Here is a 21,537-nt window from a genome sequence, read left to right as displayed (position 1 = left end):
ATCACAATTGAAAAACTTGCTCAAGGCTACAACCAAGACTTCAAGTGGAATGATTTCCCCGTAGAGTGTGCAACACTGTTTTCACCTTCGCTTGCACGCTTTCCAGAATAAACACATCATCAATGGAAGCAGCATACTTGGCCATGTAGACCATCACATGGTGCGCTACGAAGTGCAAAATCGAGGCTCACTGCATGCACATGTCATATTGTGGATCTCTAATGAAGATTTGTGCCGAGTTACAAATGAGATTGCTGCATACATACCAGCAGAATCACAAGACACCTTAGCCACTGAGCTACGAATCCTCGTTACCACGAAACAGATACACAAATGCAGACACTCTTGCAGAGTCATGGGATCAGCTAGAGTGTGCAAATACGAATTTCTGTTCGAACCACAATATAGCACGACTTCAACTATGGATGCCTGTACTGCTAGATGGCTTTACTACCACCTTGGGTATGACCATCGAAATGTTGTCCCGTACCATCCCACAATCTTGCTCCTATGGAAGGCACACATGAATATTCAAAGAGTCACAAATTCATCTATATCGCATTACCTTCTCAAATATGCAATGAAACCAGAACCCCTTGGAAAACTGAACCTCTCCACAGATGATGCAACAAGGCTTGGACTTCACGGCTTGGACAAAGTAAAGCTTCAACTAATTGCAGCCTCTGTATTATCAAAGCCAATATCTGCGACAGAGGCAGCAATCAACTGTTTGAAGATTCCAATCATCACAAGGAGTGAACGGGTTGAATACATCGACTCCTCTCCACCATCACTACGGCAAAGGTTTCTATCTCGCAGCCAGACTATAGTCATGCATCCAATTGATTTATATTGTGCAAGGCCCCTTCATTTTGAAAAGATGACATTCTATGACTACCACAGAAGGTACAAAATTTTGAAGCCACACGAACATACTCCTATACTGAGTTTCCGTGATGCGTACAACAACAGCATCATAGAGAAACAACGCCTCGTCAGATTTACAAAGTACGATCCTGGCCATCAAACAGAGGGATTCTTTTTCAATGTCTTGTTGCAAAAACTTCCCTTAAGGAACGAGATGGAGCTTCTATCACCAACTAACACACTCTCTTCTTGCTTCCTGGAGTGAAAAATCCGTCGGATCATTCTTGATGATGAAGACTTGGAGATGTACATAAATGAGCACACCCAGCGCAATATGCTCGTCTCTGAAAATACAAGACACACTTTAAACCTCATAAAACAAAAGTTCATCCTCAATCGTGAAGATCCACTCACTTGTACAGTGAATGACACAGTTGAACCAAGAGTATCTCAAAGTCGTGCTACAATGCTGAAGCTACTGCAAGAGTTCGTTGAGACCAACAATGCAGCTCTGACCTCTCAACAACAAGAAATCTTCGACCGTATATCAGGCCTCAGTAATGGCCTCCATGTCATTACAGGTGTTCCAGGATGCGGAAAAACATTCCTCATAAAATTCTTCACCTCAAGCTTCATAAAAAATAATAAGACTATTATCCTGACCGCATCAACTGGAGCAGCGGCCGCTCGCCTTAGCAGCCTTGCAACCACAGTCCACTATCAATTCAGGATCCCTTGTTCTAAGCAACATTTCCCACAAGCAATTCATCCCACAGATAAAAGATTTGTCGCTATACATGGTGCCAACGTCATTATCATAGACGAGATATCAATGCTAACGAGTACAATCTTCAATATGGTCGTTCGTCAGATAGTTAACATCACCAACGGAACACTCCTTGACCCATTCAGTCAGAAGCTCATATTGCTTTTTGGGGATTTGGCGCAACTTCCTCCAGTCTGCCATCACCAAGAGCCATTATGCCATGTCTGTAGTATACAAAACTCAACTTACATCGCTACAGCCACTACCCACAACATGACCTTCTTAGTTCGCCATGTTGCAGACCCCACTTACGTCCAATTCTTGGATACGATCTGTGTCAAGCAACCAACAGAACAACAAATAGCAAAAACGCTGTCACAGTGTGTAATCAATGAAATTGAACTCCTGCGAGTAATCGATGACGCTACTACACTGATATGTACTCATAGGGAAGACGTATATAAGTACAACAACTTGATTCTGCAAAAGTCTTTCTCGGCATCTGATATTGTTGCCATTCCACTGAAGACCAACGCTCTTGACGAACCATTGCTGCAGGAATGGCTCCAAGACAAGTCATTCCATGAGATGGAAAATATTGCAATTGGGGCTAGATGTATGATTACAGAAAACATTAACTTGGCTATGGGTGCTGCGAATGGATCCACCTGTCGTATACTTTCCTATTCATACAACTGTACCGGTCAAATTTCTGCTATATAAGTAATGCTACTTTCCACTGATACCACCATGACAATACGAAGGACTAAACATGCTACAAGAGCAATCAATTGCAAATGGTTCCACAAAAGCACATTCCCTTTGTCACTCGCGTATGCAATCACTGGACACAAATCTCAAGGAGCCAGGATATCAAAGAAAGCCATCCTCATTGTAAAACAAGCTTTCGCCCCAGGATTGGCATACGTAATGTTCTCTCGAGTGACAGAAAGACGCCATCTCAAAATATTGAACATCCCAACCCCAAGGATGTTCTGGCCGGCCAGTAGAACACTCCCCCAGTGGTTAGACATTTCCTCACTTGTCTTTAGACATTTCGTCGCTTATTTTTAGACATTTTCTCACTTTTTTTCACAAACAAGTCCTCTAGCTCTTTCGGTCTTTCATCTCGTAAGGTGCATGGCCTACACAAACAATTATTTGACGACAGTTTTCTTGCCTGCAGATTTTCTTCATAGCAAGAAACAACCTCCAGCATCTCCTCATGGACACAGATCAGGTAACCATTCCTCAAATTAATCTATTTTGTAGCTAGATTTTATGCCATACAATATGTACAAAACTCAACCATCATATTCCTCTTTCTCTATCATTCAGATATTCGATAAATTCATCAACATCGCAGCTACCTCAAAACCAAAAAACAATTACTCTGCATACCCATCTTCAAATCAAATGCGCCTAGCAAATATGGCTGGCGAGGCTCCGAGTGCATTCATCGAAGGGTTCTGCACGACTCAACTCCTCCACTCATACATCAATAAATGCAGCAATCGAAACAAAGAATATAGAAATAACGAGCTAAAGCTGGCAACAGGTACTTCGAGCTCTTCATATTCTTGAATTGCAAACACTAATAGTTAACAAATTTGGTTGCCTCTACAACATCTACCCTTCTTTTTCTACAGGGTTACAAAAAGAGATACTGCTATCGTTGGGCATTGACTTCGATGAGTCAAACAAACTACTGCTAGACATAGAAGCCCAAGAAATACTGAACACAAAGACTTCTGGTATCACCACCTATGCAATCGAGATGCTACACTACGGTTACAAAATTGCCCTCGACAAATTGGTTGTTCTCGACAAGAATATAGCAAGCCATGCATTTTCCAGCATGGTCAAAGAGTTTGGGAACGAATTCAAAGGGAACGAGAGAGCAATCTTAACTGATGAGAAATTCACATGGCATTTTAATAGAGACCTTTTTCATGCCCGTTTCGGTCAGACAACTAATCCATTTCGAAAGCTTGAACCACTACATGGTAACCATATGCACCCCTTATAGAATATAATTGTCTGATTATTATCTGATTACATACTAATTCAGCACATCACTTCAGTGCAGGACATCGACAACGAAACCAACAAGGAGATCCCCAACAACATAACAACTTCACAAGAGGAAGCAGCACTTTCCAACGCTGCTCCAGCTCCCAAAAGACAACGACAGATGAAGAGAACTACATAGTTTACTCTATTAGGTGCAAAATCAATAACCGTGTTTACATAGGCATGACATCCGATTTTGAAGCTAGGAAAAGAGCACACATGACAAATCCACCGAAACGGATGAAACATGATGTGTCGTCCTTTCCCCCCTTTTGTCAAAACTTTGAGTTTCATGTACTGCACAACACACACGATAGGAGAACTGCTATTGCATTGGAAGCACAAGAGATAATTACTCAAGATGCAACGTCCACGAAAGGATACAATAATTTGAAGGGACATCCTCCAAACTGCAAGAAATACTATTATTTAAAACACCATAGAAAAATATAACGTGCAATGAAACTTAATTTTTGTTATGAGGTAGCAACTCCCATTCAGTTTTCTCTTCTGTATTCAATCACTTCTCAAGAGTCTTTTCCTCTAGTATCTGTCATAATTTTTATGTTATGCTTCTCTATTATCTGTGAGACTTTCTTTATGCTGTGTTCTGTTCAGGTTATGTTCTGCAATTTTTTTCTCGCTATCATATTATGTTTACCTTGTGTTATTGCTTTCCTCTACATGAACATCATTCAGCTTTCAAATTTTAGGATTCAACTGTTACCTAGATGTCTTGCAATAACATCAACAGAAACAGACAATCCATTCCAACAACCCCATGTCCAATACTTCTACAAAAAAATTATCAGCTAATAAGAGACAAAAGACACTGAGCAAAGCAATTAAATAAAGATGGCATAAGTCCGCAACTATATTTTCTTATTTTTTTTTCAAAAAAGATTATATTATCAACCTTGGTGGATGTCCTGAACAATGTTATAACCTAATGCAGTTGTTGTTTTGTGTTGTTGAATATGTTGAAGACAAGGTGCAGCATTTGTACATTTACAATTTTTTTGTAAAATATATAAGTTGTTGCTACATGATTTGTCTTTGTCAAATAACGTTAATCATTGGCTACAACAATGTCTTTCTTTTTCCATTCAGACTATGACAGACTTGACTACTTATCAGCTTCCTTGATTTGAATGCTTTTTCCATTTTCAGTTTACAATGGGTAGGCCGATCCCAGCTGATCTGATTGAGCAACAGCCAGAATTTGAGACTGCAATGTATAAGTTGCAATACTGTCTTTACCCACATTTGCAAGAGCGGGTGCTCAGACACTACATGCATAAATGGACTGAGTTCATTCCATGGCCAGTTCAACCACCTACCCCATGGCATCCACATTACATCACTTGGAACACACTCGGTCGAGAAATTACCATCGACATCGCCATGCTGTCTGGTTGCTCCACAAAACATCACTGTATGTTGTTTGTGCAAATTGCGGACGTGCTCGGCCTACTCGAGACTATAGAGTTGAATTACTCTAACGTGGTCCCCAACCACCTTCAGTCAGCTAAACAATTTATTTCGCGCTATTTTCCTGTCAACCAGTTAGTCACACGCGCAACTTTGAAGATCATCTTATCGATATAGCCCTTACTTCGTGCATCAAAATCTCCCACTAATATGTGTTGTTACCTAGTCCTCCACCTCTTCTCCACAGAAGTTCTGTCCGTTTCATTGTGAAGAAGTCATTGCATGCTACATTCAAAGTCTTACCGCCTCTCGTTCGCTTAGTTCCATTCTTGATTCATCAACTTTTTACCATACTATTTTCAGTGACTTACACTCACTTAGCGTAACAAGATTTGAGCAAAACAAATAATAAGCTCTCCTTGTCTCTCTCTTTTATAAAAAAAAAATTGCCTGCCTCTCTCTCTCTCTCTCTCTCTCTCTCTCAAAACAAAACAGTACATAAATTCCTGTATATATGAGTGAGTTCTGCTAACTAACGCTCACAAGATTTGTCGACATTAAAATAAGTACGTGCTTCTTTCACACACTCCCTCCCTCTCTCTCTCTCTCTCTCAGCTTTTACTTCTATGTTCTTTTTACTAATGTATACTCTTCTTCAATGCTTCGATGCGAACAAAATAGTATTTACAATGGTGTCCTTGCTCTCCATTCATTTCCATACACATCCAGGTACCAAATCCATAAACATCCAAGCACCAAAGGAAAGCTCTCTCCAACTTCATGCCTTCTCCTCCAAAGCTTGGCAATCAAGGCATACTAGTTCTTCTTGTTTGCCCGTCTTGAGTTCAAACCCTATTTTCCAGTGACAATACTCCAAGCATTATCCACTGCGTTCTTGTCATCTGCTTCGCTAGCGCATTCTTGCAACTTGCGGCCGGCCACTGCTTGACAGAATGAGCCCGACCGCCATCGCTAGCTCTGAGATCTCCAACACCATGGATGCCCTCTGCAGCGTCAACTTCTCTTTGCGTCAGTTTTCCATTCGGCGATGGTCGTCGTCTCCCCTGCTCATTAACCGCCTGGCTATGCCGAGCTTTTCTCTGTGTGGTCCGTCCTCTTCATCTCCTGCGAAACCCCTGATCATCGTTAGCTCTTACAGTCCAAGGCGGCCCTCTGATAGAAGCTACAGAAGGGACCAGCCGAACGTATACGAGCTCGACCTAGAGGAGCAGGTGTCACAGATTGACATGGATCCCAACAAGATGCTTCAACCAGGAGACCCTAACTCTATGCAGGCCATCATCAAGGATGTCATGCCTGTTGGCTACTTTGTTTCTCTTCCCACAGGCAGAGATGGCTACCTTCCTGCAGATGATTTGGGTTTCACAGGTGGGCTTGCAATCTTGCGCAAGCTCTTCAAAGAAGGGCAGGAGATCACTGTGCGAATTGTATGCAGAGGCGGGGCAGGAAGGGAGATTATTTCTGTGAAAAAGCCAGAGTTTGCACCTCCAAGTGAGCAGAAGACCATTGAAAGCTTAAGGCTTCATTTTGAGAATGAGAAGAAGAACAGGATGAATCCCCGAAATCGGCGGCGTCAGCAATACAACAATTACTAGGGTTGGGCCATGTATCAATTGAGCCAGGCATTTTCTCTGAAGGTCTGTAGTTTTCTTGTCAAGCTACTTGGACACGTAAGTAGTCTTGCAGGTGCTTAGGAACTTTAGAGTTGATTGTCTAGTTTTGGATGTCAAGCAATTGTCGAGTATTGATTGGTATGGAATGAGTGGCAAAGTTGATTCTATGAGTTCAAGTCAAGCGCATCGAAGTTCTTCCTCTGAAGAACCATCGATTATGTATGGACTTTGATGCTTTATAGGATTGGGGCTATGTCTTACTGTGCTATGTGTTATATTTATAAGTATTTTGAAAGATGCTTTGAGATCGATTTTACTGGCAATTAAAGGATACTATCTCTGGGCATTGAAAGTGGATCTTTTTCTTTGAAAGTCAACTGGATGAGTTTATTGCAGAATTGCAAGCTGAGTGATGAGCACTTGATTTGGGTTCTGTGACGTTTTGTTTTTCATGTCGTATGTATGTGGTTAGCTGAAATGTGGCTTTTTTCAGCAGATGGCTACATCTTTTCAATGCAATTGTCATGATTAAATCGAGGCCTAATCTCTTAAACAATCTTGCCGACAGATTATAAACATGTGTTTCCCTACAATTGCGTTGTATTCTGTTGGATGCGTGGTGAGGATATGTAGATCTTTCATGCATTTCCGTACTCTACAAAAGGCAAATCTTAGAGATTTGAATGTCTTACTGGATTGTTCAGGACTACACAAGAAGTTTTAGAAATTTTCCCATGTAGGAAAATGGAGTCTTTCTTAGTGTTTTTCATACAATGCATAACATCATGAGCTTCTGCTCGAGAGGCACCGCATACCTAGCTAGGTACGATTGGGGGCAGGGGACCCCCCGGCCCCTCCACCGGGCCGGCGGTCCCTTGCCCCCAATCTTACCTAGCTAGGTATGCGGCGCCTCCCTCACAGAAGCTCATGATGTTGAGGTAAGTCACAATGTGGGAAATATTGTGAGAATTTGTCCAAAACTTCTTGTGCTAGTGTGGTTATTTAAGTTAGTATGTTATAAGAAGTGCCTCTGTGTGGTGCCAAATGAGTGAGGCCACTGATCCGGCACTTGCTGCTAGCCCTGCATGGTGAAAGAGTTTCTTAGTTGCATTGTTGTTTTTGTTGGCAGGGTTCTTGCCCCTCAGGATTAGAGTGATGTTTAAACTGAATCCATGCTTATGGGCTTAGCAGCACACAACAGATACCACATGTATCCTTGAAAAATAGTAAACATCCTTATTTAGTATGTCTGAAATGCTTAATCAAAGCACGCTACCTTGTGAAGATGTCTATCAAATTGAAGAGTGCCTAATTGATTTTAGTTGTAATGGTACCAAATGCTTAATTTTAGGGCTTGATCACTTAATACTTTAACTTGACCTTGAAAGATGGAATTGTACCAAATGAATTAAATGAAAGTATTGGCAATTTTGGTTTGTTGTGTAATCAAAAGTTTGTCTGGGCTTTTCTTTGAATTATTAACATAGGTTGGAATCTACCTTGCAAAATTAGGCTAGTGATAGTCTCCATGAGTGAGTGGTGACAAATACATTCGACTTGGATTAGCTTCCCTTTTGTGGGATAGGTTTTGAAGCATTATTCCATACATATATGAAGGCAATTCTATCGTACTTTATTTGAATTCTTGTTCTTATTGTTTGGCTTATCAAATCACTAGACATATTGACAATGTCAAGGCTACTTGTAGTGGCAATTGAAATCAATTGTAGTGGTTCTTCCTCGTGCCTACTTACACATGTAAGGTTTAGGGTTTCGGGTTGATTTGAGTCATCCCAATAGAAGCTCATGGAATTGCAAAATCCTTAGCACTTAGTACCCAATTGTCATGCCACCAAGGGGAGTGGTTCATGAATGATCTGAGGTCTTTAAAAGAAGTATTTTCTTCTCAAGGTTCATCAAACGATCACTAATTTAACTATTCTAGTGCCTTGTAAATAAGTGGGTGCAAGATCCCTCATACACATTATGGTTGCGTAAAGATGCATTATTTTATTACTACACATGTGAAAGCCAGTCTAGGTCCCAAGGAAATGTTAGTTTTTGAAACATTGTTTATTAAAGTGATGAAAAAAAATAATATAAGGAATCCCTCCCTTCTGTTGTGGTTACAAACTTTTTGAAGCACCTTGAGCTCTTGGAGTTCTTATCAAGAGCAAACATTCGAGTAAATGGAGGCTCTATTGAATGTTCCATATGGGGTGCACTATCAAGGACCATCTATGTGCTTGGCTGCAATGATGACTGCATTGTTGACTTTGGGAGTGACATTGAGTACAAAGGGGATGAGGGTCAAGGTAGTGTAGGGATTAGACTATGGAGAGAGGGGCTCAAGAGCAAAAATATTAAACACATTGCACCTAATGATGTTTGTATGATGACCAACCAATGAATTCAATTGATGGTGCCAACAGAACATGCAAACACCATTACTGCTTTGATTGCGGCAATGACCGGAAAATTGGCTTGACAACAAAGAAACTCATTGATCTATCATCATTTATGGCTATATTTCTCATCACTATTTTGACAATGAAGCGATGTTTTTCTTTTATTTCCTAAATAGTCTTGCAAAACCCACAAAAATTTTAGAGGTCAATTGATTATTTGAAGGTTTTTACACTGACCTACTCTAAACTTTGTACTTTTCTCACCTTAAAATTTTAAGAATTGTTGGTGGGATTCCACAAAACCTAGGACACCAGCACCGATGTGCCTTACAGACAAATCAATGAGTTTCTTTCATAACTCCTTGCATTGCAATTGAAACCGATAAGAATAACTTATTTATGTAAGTGGTTCTTCCTCGTGCCTACTTACACATGTAAGGTTTAGGGTTTCGGGTTGATTTGAGTCATCTCAACAGAAGCTCATGGAATTGCAAAATCCTTAGTACTTAGTACCCAATTGTCATGCCACCAAGGGGAGTGATTCATGAACGATCTGAGGTCTTTAAAAGAAGTATTTTCTTCTCAAGGTTCATCAAACGATCACTAATTTAACTATTCTAGTGCCTTGTAAATAAGTGGGTGCAAGATCCCTTAGACGCATTATGGTTGCGTAAAGATGCATTATTTTATTACTACACATGTGAAAACCAGTCTAGGTCCCAAGGAAATGTGAGTTTTTTAACAAGGTTTATTAAACTAATGAAAAATATTAATATAAGGAATCCCTCCCTTCTTTGTGGTTACAAACTTTTTGAAGCACTTTGAGCTCTTGGAGTTCTTCTCAAGAGAACACGTTCCGAGTAAATGCAGGCTCTACTGAATGTTTCATATGGGGTGCACTATGAAGGACCATCTATGTGCTTGTTGCAATGATGATTGCATTGTTGACTTTGGGAGTGACATTGAGTATAAAGGGGATGAGGGTCAAGGTAGCGTAGGGATTTAACTATGGAGAGAGGGGCTTAAGAGCAAAAATACTAAACACATTGCACCTAATGATGTTTGTCTGATGACCAATCAATGAATGCAATTGATGGTGCCAGCAAAACATGCAAACACCATTATCGCTTTCATTGTGGCAATGATCGGAAAAGTGGCTTGATAACAAAGAAACTCATTGATCTGTCATCATTTATGGCTATATTTCTAATCAATATTTTGACAATGAAACGATGTGTTTCTTTTATTTCCTAAATAGGTTTGCAAAATCCACAAAAATTTTAGAGGTCAATTGATTATTTGAAGGTTTTTACACTGACCCACTCTAAACTTTGTAGGTTTTCTCACCTTAAAATTTTAAGAATTGTGGGTGGGCTTCCACAAAACCTAGGACACCAGCACCGACGTGCCTTATAGACAAATCAATGAGTTTCTTCCATAACTCCTTGCATTGCAATTGAAACCGATAAGAATAACTTTTTTATATAAGTGATTTTTCCTCATGCCTACTTACGCATGTAAGGTTTAGGGTCTCGGGTTGATTTGAGTCATCCCAATAGAAGCTCATGGAATTGCAAAGTCCTAAATACTTAGTACCCAATTGTCATGCCACCAAGGGGAGTCATTCATGAACAATCGGAGGTCTTTAAAAGAAGTATTTTCTTCTCAAGGTTCATCAAACGATGACTAATTTAACTTTTCTAGTGCCTTGTAAATAAGTGGGTGCAACATCCCTTAGACACATTATGGTTGCGTAAAGATGCATAATTTTATTACTACACATGTGAAAGCCAGTCTAGGTCCCAAGGAAATATGAGTTTTTGAAACAAGGTATATTAAAGTAACGAAAAAAAATAATATAAGGAATCCCTCCCTTTTTTTGTGGTTACAAACTTTTTGAAGCACCTTGAGCTCTTGGAGTTCTTATCAAGAGCAAACGTTCGAGTAAACGGAGACTCTACTGAATGTTCCATATGGGGTGCACTATCAAGGACCATCTATGTGCTTGGCTGCAATGATGACTGCATTGTTGACTTTGGGAGTGAAATTGAATACAAAGGGGATGAGGGTCAAGGTAGCGTAGGGATTAGACTATGGAGAGAGGGGCTCAAGAGCAAAAATACTAAACACATTGCACGTAATGATGTTTGTATGATGACCAACCAATGAATTCAAGTGATGGTGCCAGCAGAACATGCAAACACCATTACCGCTTTGATTGCGGCAATGACTGGAAAAGTGGCTTGATAACAAAGAAACTCATTGATCTGTCATCATTTATGACTATATTTCTCATCACTATTTTGACAATGAAGCGATGTTTTTCTTTTATTTCCTAAATAGGCTTGCAAAACCCACAAAAATTTTAGAGGTCAATTGATTATTTGAAGGTTTTTACATTGACCTACCTCTAAACTTTGTAGGTTTTCTCACCTTAAAATTTTAAGAATTGTGGGTGGAATTCCACAAAACCTAGGACACCAGCACCGACGTGCCTTACAAACAAATCCATCTTCCATAACTCCTTGCATAGTCTTCATATCTATAAGAAGGTCGCAGTTGCCAAAGCCATTGTCTGCCATACTCGCCAGAGAGCTCTCACAACCAGCATAGGATGGTCTTGAAGTTGTGGGTACAGGGATAAAGAGCATACACCATTAACCTAGAAAGAGGACTACTCAGATAGGACTGTGTGCTGTCTCTGACCGAAAGAGATTTTCTTTTCAAACTTTCTTCTTTGCCTTTGCAGTGTCTATTCTGACCATTGAGAAATGCAAGCTGGTCCCATCTCCCTGTTCCAAATCACCTTCAAGCATGCACAGACATGACCTTAAAGCAACTTTATACGTTTCCTTGTGTACAAAAATTGCAAATGCAGGGATGCCACAAAGACCCGCTTTACCCTCCTGGACACTGCATTGTAGGTCAATAGTCGTTCCTTATGGATGTATGATGTCCCTCCTTTTCTCAAAAGACACTTCGACAAGAAATTAGCCTCCTCCCTAGTGTCTCTCCAACCTCTCAGATTCTGACCCTCTTACGTCCAAGCTCGCCGTTCAACAGCCCTGAGAACAAGCACCCCAAACCCATGAGCAAAAATAGTCCTCATCTTGTGGCAATGTGTAGTGGAGATAATGTGTCTTGCTCTCTATAGTGGGTGCTCCTTAGTGCAGTGTGCGTGAGATCTCACTCCACAGAATGGAAACACAGAAGGCAATGAAGAACAAAACAACAATAGCAAGACTCAGTAGTGAAACCTGAATAGTATGAACATCGACAAACTCAAAGAAACCAATACAGACTCTGGCGTGGAAGCACACTCAGCTCCAGCCCAGTTGTCATGGTACAATGGGGGTGTGGAGGCTCAGCTGTGCAAGGAAGACATGAAGACGTGATGTGCGTGAACTCAAGATAATAGACTCCAAACTACTGACCACATAAAAGTAGCTATTGATCCAAACCCACTACGGATATATACAAACATGAAGAGCCACCAACGGGTGCAAAATATAGACTCCAGCTAAGCCTATCTCTGAACTGTGGTGGTAGTGTGCTAGCCACGGTGTCAATTGGACCACCACCCGTACCCCTGCCACATGTCACCAACCTGGCAAGAGAGTCCGTCCAGTGTGAAACCCGGGCCAACTGTGACTAACTCCTTGTCTCGTGCCCGTGACACTGTAGCCCTGCTATAGGTTGCCCGCCATAAGACCACTCACCGTCTCGGTGAGAGAAACAACTGAAATTGCTAAAAGACCATAAGACTGTGATCTGCTTTCATCTTCTTTTTCTTCTTTACTTTCTAATCAATCTCAGTAGTTAGAGATTTTCTTTTCCCGATTCGCAGCACTGGTTGGGTATCCTCATCCACTTGGGTAGGGGTTACATGGATGAATATTACCATGCCAAAAGAGGCGCTGCAAAACATTTGAAGCTCAACTGCATAGACTGCATGTGGGCCCGAAAGCGTTTGGCCCGAGATTGTAAGGATGTAAAGAGAATCTGGTGGAATCCACAGGGTAAGGTGTGGATCAAACAATAGAGGCCGTCCAAGTGGGAGGATGTAGTGGGTAGATCACACTTCCCCTTATCTGCTTTTGCATCTCTGGCTAGAAAATAGTACCTAAAAATTGCTAGGAGCTGTTTGTTTCTTTTGTACTTGGGATGATCCGTACTGAGCAGCTCTTGACATGCCTGAATTGTTGCATCCTTGGACAACTGAGAAAAGGTGCATGTAGCAGGTTTCACAAATGGAAAGCTGGTCATACCCATGGCATGAATAAGCTGTGTAGGAGTTAGTTTGTGGCCCCTTACCTTGGGAAAATTTTTTAAAAGCTCATGGATCATCTCAACAGGAACTATAATTAGTAGATCGCTAGCAGCTAGTGCTGTGAGACCTAGACTCTGTAGTTGAGCATTGGAAAGGACCTCGCTCAGAGATGGTCGAGGCGGCTGTTAAAAAAATTCCAAGGAGAAAGTTGAGCAACTCTTAGATGTTGAAGGCCGCCTTATTTCATGAGTGATGACTTGATTTTTTCCTTTGCTTTGACTCTCCTTTGATTGTTCCCCGTGATCACTGGAAGCATCCAAGTTATAGTCAACTTCAGAATCCGACATTGAGTCTGCTGTTGAGGCCTTGTAGCTTTCATCACTGGGGTCACTTGAAGAGATGTCTTCGAGGCCTTTGCTACTGTTTTCTGAGTCGTCATCACTCACTGATTCTACAACCACAACTGGCTTTTTGCACTTGCTTGCTGGTACCTACCATATCAATCCAATCGAAGAGACAGGAAAGCGCTAGGGGTAACGGCAAGGGTTGGCAGGGGGGAGGTGGTAGATGTTAGATAGGTAGGGCTCTGATAAGGAAGGGGCGCTGGGGTGTGTAGGGGCGATGAAAAAAAAATAGGTCGTATCTGCAAATTGTTGCAGGGAGGACGATGGCGAGGGGTTAGGGTAGGGGCCATTAGAGAGGGTAGGGTTCGAGTGGGATAGGGTAGGGGCGAGGGAGAGGGTAGTATAGGGGTGAGGGGATAGTTTAGGGACGAGGGGGTTTGGAGAGAGGCGAGTGGGATAGGGTAGGGGCGAGGGGTAGGGTCGATGGGTTGGGGTAGGGGCGATAGAGTTTGGAGAGGGCGAGGGGGTTAGGTTTGGGTAGGGGCTAGGGGGTTAGGGTAGGTTAGGGGCGAGAGAGTTTGGAGAGGGCGAGGGGGTTAGGTTTGGGTAGGGGCGAGGGGGTTAGGGTAGGTTAGGGGCGAGAGAGTTTGGAGAGGGGAGAGTAGATAGGGTAGGGGCTGTTGGGATTAAAGCCCAAGTGGCCTCTTATGCGGATATGGCTGGCCGCCCGCCTAACTCACTTCCCTCTAACTCTTTGTATATACTAACTTATACTTTGTGAATACTAAGGTATTGGGAGATAACCCTTCTAACAGTTCTCTGCGTACTGTACTGTGTAAGCTCACTGTGTGTGTGTGTGAGAGAGTCAACCCACGCTCCGCTCTGCGACTTCAATTGGTATCAGAGCCTTGGTTCAGTGCGGTTTTGCGTAATCGCGCGCGCGCACTTTTCCGGCAGATTCTGGATCCGGAGTTCGAAAATTCACACTCGGCGTTCCGGGAGCGTTTCCAGTAGGTGACCTGAGGTTTTACCCCCCTTTCGAAGCCGTTTATGCCCTCAGAATTTCGTTCTGAGCACTACAGCAGAAGATAGATTTCAGCCGCAAAGAAATCCGTCTTGTGTAGATTGGCAAGCAGGAGGTGGCCGACATCAATATCGGCATCGACATACATCACTCATTAGTCTTCAGAGCATCATCTATAGACCAGGTACACATATATATCATCAGATATATATATTGCAGTCTGCATTGTTACTTCTTGTGCTTGCCAGGTTCTAGGGGAGGTGTGGCCATACGACGGCTTGACACCACTGGCATGTATTGCAGATTGATGTACTGTGATTGTGGGTCTGTTAGTTGTGAGTCACGCTAGCAGACAGACCGCCGCAGCAGTCATAGGACAGTGATTGGTCTATTATAGGATGTATGCTAGTTCTTGGCAGTTTGCTGAGCCATCTGAGAGGGTCGTGTGTGAGGTTTTTTGAAGCCAAGCACTGGGGGCTGGGTTACCCAGTGTGAGGTGGATTAGGTTGCTGGAGTTCCCCTCTACACGCATCCTCTTCGGTGACTTTTATCCCTTAGGATGTATGACTTTGTGTAGACACTGGATTGCATCTTATGCGTCAGGCCGTTGAGGCATTGTTCAGGGTTCAGTCTTGAGACAGATACAGGTTCTGTCATCGCCCAGAGAGGAGACAGTGTATGCTTACAGGACAACATATTACAGAGATTTTTTAGATTTGTCACTGGTCAGCTATTTATGATTGTTTTTTGAGCTATCTTTTGGTTCCCAGAGCTCAGTTTATAGGGGAGACTCTGTCAAAAATTTTCAAAATACTGACAGTTCCTGAGGAGAGGTGTTCAGCTTGTTGATTACAGCTTGTTTACTGTGTACAGAGGCCAGTTTACAGGGAAAACTCTGCCGGATTTTTCTCAGGAGTAAGCAGTTTGGCAGATATGGCATCTTCTCAAAGTGAGACTCTTTACAACATAAAGAAGCTGGATGGCACAAACTTTCCATTCTGGAAGAAGCAGATTTGACAGGTTTTGGTGCAGAAAAAACAAGTGAAGCCACTGAAGCTCAAAGGGGAGAGACTAGAAGGTATGGTTGAAGATGAGTGGGAAGAGCTTGACGAGTTAGCTTGTTCCACAATCATGCTGACACTGGCAGAAAATGTTTACTTCAACGTAGCAGAAGAGACTACAGCGTATGGCGTATGGCAAAAGCTATGTGGTATGTACAAGAAACAAAGTGTTGCTTCTCAGATTTACTGGTTCAAGAAATTGGTGGATTTGAAGATGAAGGAAGGGACAGCCATGTCAAATCATCTGAATGAATTTCACACAATTTTCAGCCAGTTAACAGCACAAGAGATAGTCTTTCCAGATTCAGTGAAGGCTATGTTTCTCTTAATCACTTTGCCAGACAGTTGGGATACTTTTCGTACAGCGTTAAGTAATTCTGTCGCGCTAGAAGGTCTTACAAGTGCCAATGTAGAAGGCAGCTTGCTCACAGAGGAAGTGAACAGGAAGAACATTGACAAAGGCAAAGGCAATAGTGCTTTGGTCGTTCGAGGGAGACAACAGTTTAAAGAGAAGAAGGGTAAGAAGGCACAAAACCGAAGTAAGTCTCGTGATTCGAAGTCAAAGGATGACATAGAATGCTACCATTGTGGCAAGAAGGGTCACATGAAGCGAGACTGTACGAAGTGGAAACAAGAAAAAGGAAAAACAAAGAGTTCTGAGCAAGATGAAAAGAAGAGTTCAGTGAAGATTGAAGAGGTGAATGTCATAGGATCTGGTTCAGACAGTGATTCTGGTATAGCAACTGGTGACATCTTCCTTACAAGCAATCTTGATTCTGTTTTCTTGACTGCAGAGGATGGACATGCTATGAGTGATTGGATTATCGACTCAGGGGCATCTTTACATGTTTCTCCGCACAAAGAGTGGTTTACATCATATGTGGCTACTAAAGATTATGTCAGACTGGGCAATGAGCAGGTTTGTGACATACTTGGAGTGGGAGATGTGCAGTTGAAGTTTCAGAATGGCTCTTCTTTATGGCTCAAGAATGTCAGACATGTTCCAACAATCCGAAAGAGCTTGATTAGTACAGGGAAGTTGGATGATGCGGGTTATGTGACAGTTTTTGGGAACAATGCTTGGAAGATCTCCAAAGGTTCGATGACTGTAGCACATGGCAGCAAGTAAGGAACTCTGTACACTTTACATGTTTCAGAGGTTAAAACCATGTAATTAATGTGATTGAGCAGCCAAGTGTGTCACTGTGGCATCGTAGGTTGGGACATATGTCAAAAAGAGGAATGGAAATACTTTCTCATTATGGTTATTTGCCTGGCTTTTCATTTCAAGATTTCGAGTTTTGTGAGCATTGTGTTTATGGTAAGCAAACACAGGAACCGCACAGATCAAAGAGGAATCGTAGGGACGAACGGTTAGCTCTTGTACACAGTGATCTATGCGGACCAATGCCTAGTTTGTCACTAGGGGGAGCAGCGTACTTTTGTACATTCATAGATGACTATTTTCGCAAAGTATGGGTTTACTTCTTGAAGCACAAGGATGAGGTGCTCAAGGTCTTTAAGACATTCTTGCAGCTGGTGGAGAATCAGAGTGGTCAAAAGCTGAAGTGCTTGAGAACTGACAATGGTGGAGAGTACGTTTCCAAAGCTTTTCAAGACTTTTGTGAAGCAAAAGGGATTAAGCGGGAACTTACTGCACCATATAATCCTTCACAGAATGGGGTTGCAGAACGTATGAATAGGACCATACAAGAGAAGGTCAGAAGCATGTTGTCAAATGCTGAGTTGCCTGATGGATTTTGGGCGGAAGCAGTGGCTATAGCAGTCCATTTGATCAACAGGTCTCCTAGTAGGGTTCTGGATAAGAGTGCAGTGGCCGAGATGCTATGGACAGGCAAGGCACCTTCGTATAAGCATCTCAGAGTCTTTGGTTGTGAAGCTTATAGCCATATTCCTAAGGAGTTCAGAAATAAGTTAGAACCAAAGAGCAAGAAGTGTATATTTCTTGGCTACGGAGAATCGGGCGAGTTGGGTTACCGGCTTTGGGATCCTGAGTCCAGAAAGCTTATTCGTAGCAATGATGTGCATTTCGATGAAGCCAAGTTTCACGCTAAGCCAGAGAAGACAGAGGAGATCAGAAGAGTTGTCTTCAGGGAAGATAGACCTAGTGCTAGCACATCAAGACAGCATGGTCAGGCTCAGGAACAGCCTATAGTGGCTAGAGAGGCAGAATCAATTGTGGTGAGACGTTCTGAGCGTGTCTCCAAACCACCTGATCGTTATGTGCCATCTCTAAATTATGTCATGCTCACAGATTGCGGAGAACCATCTTGTTACAAGGAAGCATTACAAGTGGTTGACTCGAAAAAATGGCAGTTGGCCATGCAGTCAGAGATGACAGCTCTGCATAAAAACCAGACATGGAAGTTGGTTAAATTACCACAGGGCAAAAAGGCTCTACCTTGTAAATGGGTTTACAGGTATAAGATCACCGCTCATGATAATCAGCCAAAGTACAAAGCAAGGCTTGTTGCCAAGGGCTTTAAGCAAGAACAAGGCATTGACTTTGATGAAGTCTTCTCTCCAGTGGTCAAGATGACTACATTGAGATGCTTTCTTGCATTGGTTGCTATATTGGATTTGGTGTTGCACCAAATGGATGTCAAGACAGCGTTCTTGCATGGTGATTTAGATGTGGAAATTTACATGCAGCAGCCAGAAGGGTTTGTTGAGAAAGGCATGGAACATTTGGTATGCCAGTTGTTAAAGAGTCTTTATGGCTTAAAACAATCACCGAGGGCATGGTACCATAAGTTCCACCAGTTTATGCTTTCTCAAGGCTACAAACGTAGTGAGTTCGATCACTGTCTATATACAAAGAAGGCTAAGGATGGTAGTTGGCTGATCCTTATTTTGTATGTGGATGACATGTTGATTGCTGGCAAACACTTGGAAGAAATTTCAGCTTTGAAGTCAAAGATGGCAAAATCGTTTGACATGAAAGACATGGGTGAGGCAAGTCATATACTTGGTATGCGCATTGAGAGAGACAGATCAAAGAAGTTGATTTGGTTATCTCAAACAGAGTATATTGACAAGGTTTTGCAACGTTTCAATATGGAGAAGGGAAAGGCATTGAGTGTTCCATTGCCACCATATGTGAAACTTAGCAAACAAGATTGTCCTGTGTCTGAGGAAGAAAAGGTTGAAATGGATAAGATTCCATATGCGTCTGCAGTGGGTAGTTTGATGTATGCAATGATTGCTACACGTCCGGATATTGCATTTGCAGTGGGAGTGGCTAGCAGATATATGTCAAATCCCGGCAAGAAACATTGGGAGGCAGTGAAAGGTATCATGAGATACTTAAAACATACAAAGAGTATGCGCATATGCTATGGTAGTCAGGATTTGAGTGTCAGAGGATACACTGACTCAGATTATGCACGAGACTTGGATAAGAGGAGATCTACATCAGGCTATGTCTTTACATTGGCTGGAGGTGCCATATCATGGCGATCTCGATTACAAGATTGTGTTACGCAGTCTACTACAGAAGCTGAGTATGTTGCAGCAAATGAGGCATGCAAAGAAGCTATTTGGCTTGGTAGATTGGTTGCAGACTTGGGAATCAAAGTAGATATGCCAGAGTTATATTGTGATAGTCAAAGTGCTATACAATTGGCAAAGAATCCAGTGTTCCATTCGAAGACTAAGCATATTGATGTCAAATATCACTTCATTAGGGAAGTACTTGAAGACAAGCAGATACAACTGCTGAAGATCCACACCAAGGACAATCCTGCTGATCTACTCACAAAGGGACTTCCAGGAGAGGGCTTTGTGCATTGTCGTGAGTTATTGGGCATTGGATAGATGGCAGCCATGTAAATCTTTGTACATTTATGTTCATAGATTTACAGTTACTTAAAGTGCCACATTGGACTTTAAGTGGGAGGTTGTTGGGATTAAAGCCCAAGTGGCCTCTTATGCGGATATGGCTGGCCGCCCGCCTAACTCACTTCCCTCTAACTCTTTGTATATACTAACTTATACTTTGTGAATACTAAGGTATTGGGAGATAACCCTTCTAACAGTTCTCTGCGTACTGTACTGTGTAAGCTCACTGTGTGTGTGTGTGTGTGTGTGTGTGTGTGTGTGTGTGTGTGTGTGTGTGTGTGAGAGAGAGAGAGAGAGAGAGAGAGAGAGTCGACCCACGCTCCGCTCTGCGACTTCAGGGGCGAGGGGGTTAGGTTAGGGTCGAGAGAGAGTGTGAAGAGGGGCCAGGGAAAAGATTGGGGCCTAGGAAGTTAGATAGAGGTAGGCAGCAAGGGAAAGGGCTTTCAGGCAAGACATTCAGGCAAGACATTCAGTAGTAAAGCAATGCATGGTGAGGAAATAATTAGCCTAAGCACACTGGAAAGCCCCTGTTGAGTTGAGTTGAGTGAAGGAGAGGAGGAGGAGGACAACAACGAATATTAGTTTGAACGTGGGGATGGAATATCTTAGAGAGATAGATAGGAGGGTACAACATTTGGCGAATAAACACTGGTAAGTGCACAGGGAAACAAACATAAACTTAAATCGCCCGTGAAGTGAAGACCACAATGGAAAAGAACCTTACGACAACCGCTAGGCATAATCCTTCAAAAAAAGGGACATCTGGAAGGGAAGTGGTAAATCAGATGAGAAAGCTATATAAAAAAGAGAGAAGTACTCAACTAAACAATAGAGACCTCAATGCCGCTGTTTAAAGGTACAAATCCATATTCAAAGGGAGAATGTTGCATTAGAGAACACAATACATCTATTAACCAGAGCGGAATCAACTGAAAAACTCATGGGGCACAAGACAGATGTAGTCATAAAGAACGATGTTGAAACAGAGGGCAAGGAGAAAAGTGAGGCAAGGATTGATGAAGACAATGGTGAGGTGAAACGTTAGCAGGCTGGTAGGAAACACATCTCATCTAATGCTAGACTGAACAAGGAAGAAGATACACTGCAGGTTAAGTACTAGTGGGGTGAGAGTGCTGAGATATGATTACTGTGATGGTTTATGGTGAGAGGTGGTAGCGTTTGATCCTGGAGCCATTTACCAGCGATAGAGAAACACCTTCCAGAGTTAGTAATTGTACTGCCCTTTGTGGTAAAATCTCCTATACTATAAATAGTCCTTGCCAGGCTGGAACCAACTTCTTTGCTTTTTTCTGGTATCTTGCTTGATACAGTAGCACGAGTGATCCTTGGACTATTTTCGGCTTGCGAAGGTGGCGATCATGCCATGCTTTCCGACGAAGCTGCTCTGCTTGCAAAGCTAGAGAAGCCAGTTTGCGATTTTCTTCCAACAGGGAGAGCCGAGAGAGGTTGGTCGAGGCAGTCCCAATTGTGACCAGGAGGCTGCCCACCCTAGACGATCCAGAGTTGAACACAACCAAAACCTAGTTGAAAAGGAGTTTAGAGCGTTGTTGCTCTGTAGGAAGTGCGATATACCCAGACAATGCCGAGGATTGCATGAGCCCACGAAGCCGAAGCAGAGCAATGATAACTTTGTTGGTGCTCTCTGCCTAGCCATTTGCTCTGGGATAGTAAGAGCACAACTTGTGATGGAAGATTTTGTAAGTGCCGAGCAGTGTGGCGATCAATACGTTCACAAAATGATTGCCTCTATCACTTGTGATCTCCAAGGGGCACCCAA

The 21,537-nt window shown here is 42.4% G+C and overlaps 1 protein-coding gene and 1 pseudogene across 1 annotated transcript; both read left to right on the top strand.

The window, feature by feature from the left end:
- Positions 1 to 1,333: 1,333 nt before the first annotated feature.
- Positions 1,334 to 3,845, top strand: LOC147457595 (uncharacterized; annotated as a pseudogene).
- A 2,141-nt stretch (positions 3,846 to 5,986) lies between these two features.
- On the top strand, positions 5,987 to 7,080 carry LOC147457594 (uncharacterized). Its single transcript, XM_086512457.1, has one exon. The coding sequence runs from the start codon at positions 6,091 to 6,093 to the stop codon at positions 6,751 to 6,753; it is 663 nt and encodes a 220-aa protein (XP_086368583.1). The 5' UTR covers positions 5,987 to 6,090; the 3' UTR covers positions 6,754 to 7,080.
- The last annotated feature ends 14,457 nt before the right edge of the window (positions 7,081 to 21,537 follow it).

This window comes from Adiantum capillus-veneris, chromosome 5, assembly GCF_014529385.1.
Source record: "Adiantum capillus-veneris isolate H3 chromosome 5, ASM1452938v2, whole genome shotgun sequence".
Taxonomy (NCBI): Eukaryota; Viridiplantae; Streptophyta; class Polypodiopsida; order Polypodiales; family Pteridaceae; genus Adiantum; species Adiantum capillus-veneris.
The sequence above is the reverse complement of the archived record's forward strand: the minus strand, read 5'-3'. Positions and strand labels throughout refer to the sequence as shown.

Coding starts and splice junctions, on each gene's coding strand:
- LOC147457594 (XM_086512457.1), top strand. CDS start 6,091: ATGAGCCCGACCGCCATCGCTAGCTCTGAGATCTCCAACACCATGGAT.